This window comes from Glarea lozoyensis (genome assembly GCF_000409485.1).
Source record: "Glarea lozoyensis ATCC 20868 chromosome Unknown GLAREA16, whole genome shotgun sequence".
In the NCBI taxonomy this organism is placed as follows: domain Eukaryota; kingdom Fungi; phylum Ascomycota; class Leotiomycetes; order Helotiales; family Helotiaceae; genus Glarea; species Glarea lozoyensis.
The window spans coordinates 209043-213510 of NW_007360990.1; the positions used below are offsets into that span (position 1 = coordinate 209043).

Genomic DNA, 4468 nt, shown 5'->3' on the forward strand with positions numbered 1-4468 from the left:
CTAATAGTCGGTGGGTCCTCCTCTTGCGCCTCCGGCTTAGAGTCGGGGAAAGCAAGTGTCCCATTTTAAATAGGTACAAAATCACGATTTTTTATATACAAATTTTCGACCTCGAAATCAATCGATTTTTCGAAAATTTCTGAAATCCGGGTTTTTTGTCGCATACAATTTTACACCTAATTAGGCTGGGACACTTGCTTTCCCCGACTATTACTAGTAGAGGTTATTTTTGGGGAATGTTGTGACCTCGGCTATTTTTGGGACGTTTTTGTGAGTGTTTTATTTTCGGGGTAAAGGCTAAGAGCGTTATTGGATATTAAAATTGGGAGGCTTTCCTCGTCGGATAAGCTGAGGAAATACCTTACTTTACGTACTAGTTTAATGATACCTTCACGTGCCTTTATTATATAAAAGTAGCGTCTTAGGCTAGGTAGCAAGTATTGCAATATTTTATGAATTTTTGTCTGCTTAATTTAATAAGAGGAGGTTATAATAGAGAGGAAGCGTTTTGGCAGATGAATAAGATATAGAAGTTGTGTTTTCTGGCGCTTGTACCGTGGATGCAAGAAGGCATTAATCTACGCTCGTGAGAGATGTCATCATTTGTCCGGCGGCAGCAACAAGATATATCTATAATCATGCAAACTAGAATAATGGAACGGTAGGAGATCGTTAACCATTATAATAGAGCGAACCATTTAGAGCTGTCATTTCCCATCTCGCTGAGGAGGTACAATTAATTGCCTGTTCGAAATCATCACACCGCCGAAAATAATTTATTAAATGAAGCTACCTTTAATCCAAAATATCCTCTTGTGAACTTGGCTCGTCAAGTCCTCTCCACCTTGATTTCGATATCAACGCCCAATTCCCCAGCAACATCCCTCAGTTCTTGTGTTGGAACAAAACTCTCAGATGTATCTCCTTCCTCGCGGCCGATGACTCCAATAACGACGACCTTACGCAGCTGCTTGACGAGCGTTGGTTTTGCATCCAGCAATTGAACTACCCAAACTTCAGAGAACAAAAATTGATCGTACGCTTCTTTTCCAAAGAGAACTTGCAATTCCTCAAGCGTTTTGGGTAGAAGAGTTACGAATGGAGACGAGTCCAATGTTGTTTGGTAAGCCAGGTGTTCTTTCATCACGGATAGCCTTCTAAGATTTTTGAATTCGGAATAGCTGACAATACCTATCGGCCACAAAGAACCTCTTAGGACTTGTAAATTCCTGGTCTGTATAGTGAGACTTTCCAGCGCGGTGTCATGTCTCCTCAGCCGGCTTATGCAAGTCCCCAACGCCTCACTGTCCGCAAATATTATTCTGTCGTTACTGTAATCGCCGAGATCCACATCGATCTTCAGCGTCTTAAGGTTTGTGAACTTACTGAACTCCAGTAGATCGCGCAGTGTGGAAATGCTGCAATTCAGAAGTTGCACGTTTTCGGCGTGGAGGAAACTGGAATCGAGGCAGAAGGATCTACGTTTGTCGTTGACCTCGCGATTTCGACATACAAGTGTCTTGGTCTCTGAAACCCAGAAAAGCGCCCTGAGCCGATCGGCTGTCAAGCTGGCGAGGTCGTGTTTAGCCCAAAAGGAATCTTGGACGATGGTATCTACCCGGTAATCGTTCTCTCCGCGCGTAAAATCATCGATAGATCGGATGTCTGGGATGAAAAGACATGTTGACTCGTATAGGTTATTGGCCAGTAAATTGTAGAACCGCTTCGAGACGCGGATCAAATCGAAAAGAGCCTTTCGTCGTTCGCATACGGTGGCTAGAGTTTGAAGTGTGTTTGAAACCCAAGAAGTCAGTGGCGTGTTGATATCCTCGTTTGTGAGGTTTTCGAGTGTTGTTGGCGGAATAGTGTAATTAAGAACGATCGAGGAGAGGAGTTCGTCTGGTAAGGAAATGATGGGTGAGGTTTGGGGTGCGGGACGCTCGGAAGGTGAAGTGAAAGGCATGCCTGTTGGTCGAGATCGGCGTTGGCGATACATTCTCTGCGGTGCTACGAAGCCGTGAACGATATCAAACGACCTGCTGGAAGGATCAGTCGAGGCCTAAAGGTACCCCGATATGATATAGATTCTTGCTCACGTGTAAACTGATGGACGTTAGACTCGAAGGAATGTTGGATCTGACTGGTCGATGATATAACTTGAGCGGCTTCTAAAGAACAAGATCTGTTTTGTTGTTTAGAGTTAACAGAAAGATTTTGGTGAAAACTCGAGTTACGACGTAAGCCGGCTGGCGAATTGAAGATTTGGTGAATTGAATTTTTTGAATCCATCCTACTGTTGTATTCACAAAAATAACATCACATCCACAATCGTTAAATTCTTATGTGACCAAAGAATGATCATTTTTTCCGCTTTAGACATTGGAGGAAGGCTACTTGGATAGGTCACGGTAAATGAGTCGTTAGTTGTCGAAATGACCATTCTTCGTTTAAATTGAGATGAGACTCTTTTGCTGTATCAATCAGTTTCAGTAGCAAATAAGATAAATTGTGATCATGATTGGAACCTGGCAAGACGAAAAGAAGTTTCGTCGTTTACAACGATATTGTCTATATTAATAAGGTAGTTGAAACAGCCAAACGTATGTTGTATAATATCTTGTATGACACAAAACAAGCCAAGTACGTTTTTTGACGGGGAGTTTGTTCATACCATACTGTGCAAGGACACTATTCTCTTATTTCGATAACGTAAAAGCAGTAGTTCCCAACGCCTGAATAGTGCATCTAGGTTTCGTTAAAGCAACGAGTAATATCTTAGTCCTACGCCTTTTCACATAACTGTAAACGACTAGAAGCCGCAAGATCTCAACACTTATTCTCGTCTCGATACCGTCCGGGATGATCAAGACAAATGTCAGTGTTTCTACGAATCCCAGAAGATTCGATCATACTCATTTCAATATGATCAGAAAGCAGTTTGAAACCATTTGATTTAGCGAAACTGACACACGAAATATGCGATGTCTTTTTAACTAGATCTAATGAACATCGTGTTTCGACGGGCACTTATTTGGTCTACGCGGTGTATAAGTTTGATTTTGCATTTCATATCCATGTTTCATGAGGTCTGTTCAATAAGATATCAATTGTCATTGAGCAAGAAGAAATTTAGGTGACTTCTTCCACCAAATTAGAAGCGGACCATTTTGCATGTTCATACTAACCAGCAAGTATTCTACTGTTCTGTCAGGGTTTAAATGAATTGAGGCATCCGGAAATCTCAAGAGAAGCACATTAGTTCAAGGTATGGTCGAGAAATGGAAGATGCGTACGATGAGATGAGCGCTAGGAATATTACATCAAAACCTTGTTGTGGAAACAAGCATAACTACATTTCCATTGGCTTCAAGTACTCAAGTGAGGTGGATATGTAGAAGTGATTGTGAATGAAAGGCCTTCTTCTGTTTTGCAATGCTGCTGTTCAATCTCCTTATTCTTTGGATATTACAAACTTCCGAAGTTTCGATTATCACAAATATTGATACGCTGAATTGCTTCTTCCCACAAATGTAGGGCAAAGCCCTGCTGCTAGGAGGGTTACATGTTTCACGAGCCCATATGACTTTCACACGCTTCAAACCGGTTCATCTTCTATGTTCTCCTGAACCTTGAGCTTAATCTTCACATCCACCGTTCTCGCTAGGGTCCACGTAGTTACCCACAGTAATCTCCTGAGCGGAGTGCTTTCTGCTCGTCGGATATAAGTTTTGAGATCCGTTTCCTCCTCATCGTCGCTGGTATCATCTTCATAGGCCAAAGCACTATCCAGCTTTTCATCTCCACTTCTTGTGCCCTTCGGCATCTTGGTCATTATGATAACCACCTTTTCCAAATTTCGCAACTTTGTTGGTCTGTTTTCCAGCACAAGCATAAGCCATTCATTTGTCCCGCACCGCCCGTAGTCCATACGATATCCAGCTCCATTGATCACTTGGAGCAGCTTGACATTAAGAGGTAGTCGATAATGACAGTCAATGAATCCCTGACGACCGTTTCTTACCAGCCAGAGTCGTGGTATGGAAAGTTGTGTAACAAAATTGAACATAGGAAGACGTAGCGGCATTGTCGAATGGAACTTGTTCGTGCTTACAGGTCTGTTGTTGCACGTCAAAGTGAGACTCTCTAGACTGTTCCTCTGGCACATCAGGGCCGAAACTAGAGCCTTTTGATCAAAATCGCAGAGCAAGTTTTGACGATCCAAACTGCGTGAAAACGACTCGTTTCTGCGTGAGCAGTCAAACCCGATCTTCAGCGTCTTAAGTCTTTTTGGTAAAGACAGGAGGTTAGACAGAAAAGTAGCGGCCATCTTGTTGGCCGCCAAGTTCATGATACAGAGGTGTTCTACGTTTGAGGTGTTTCTTGGTATTTCTCCCTTGAGGTCCTGGGATCCTCTGCTAAAGGACTCAATGACGATGGTTTTGACATTAGCATCTCGAAAGAGCGGTGC

At 42.6% G+C, this 4468-nt stretch overlaps 2 protein-coding genes across 2 annotated transcripts; both read right to left on the reverse strand.

The window, feature by feature from the left end:
• Nucleotides 1–829: 829 nt before the first annotated feature.
• GLAREA_07350 (uncharacterized protein) lies at nucleotides 830–1963 on the reverse strand (the record flags this gene model as incomplete). The annotated part of the gene is made up of 1 exon (XM_008082038.1): nucleotides 830–1963. The coding sequence occupies one exon, from the start codon at nucleotides 1961–1963 to the stop codon at nucleotides 830–832; it is 1134 nt and encodes a 377-aa protein (XP_008080229.1).
• A 1632-nt stretch (nucleotides 1964–3595) lies between these two features.
• GLAREA_07351 (uncharacterized protein) lies at nucleotides 3596–4327 on the reverse strand (the record flags this gene model as incomplete). Its single annotated transcript, XM_008082039.1, has 1 exon — nucleotides 3596–4327. The coding sequence occupies one exon, from the start codon at nucleotides 4325–4327 to the stop codon at nucleotides 3596–3598; it is 732 nt and encodes a 243-aa protein (XP_008080230.1).
• Nucleotides 4328–4468: the final 141 nt, after the last annotated feature.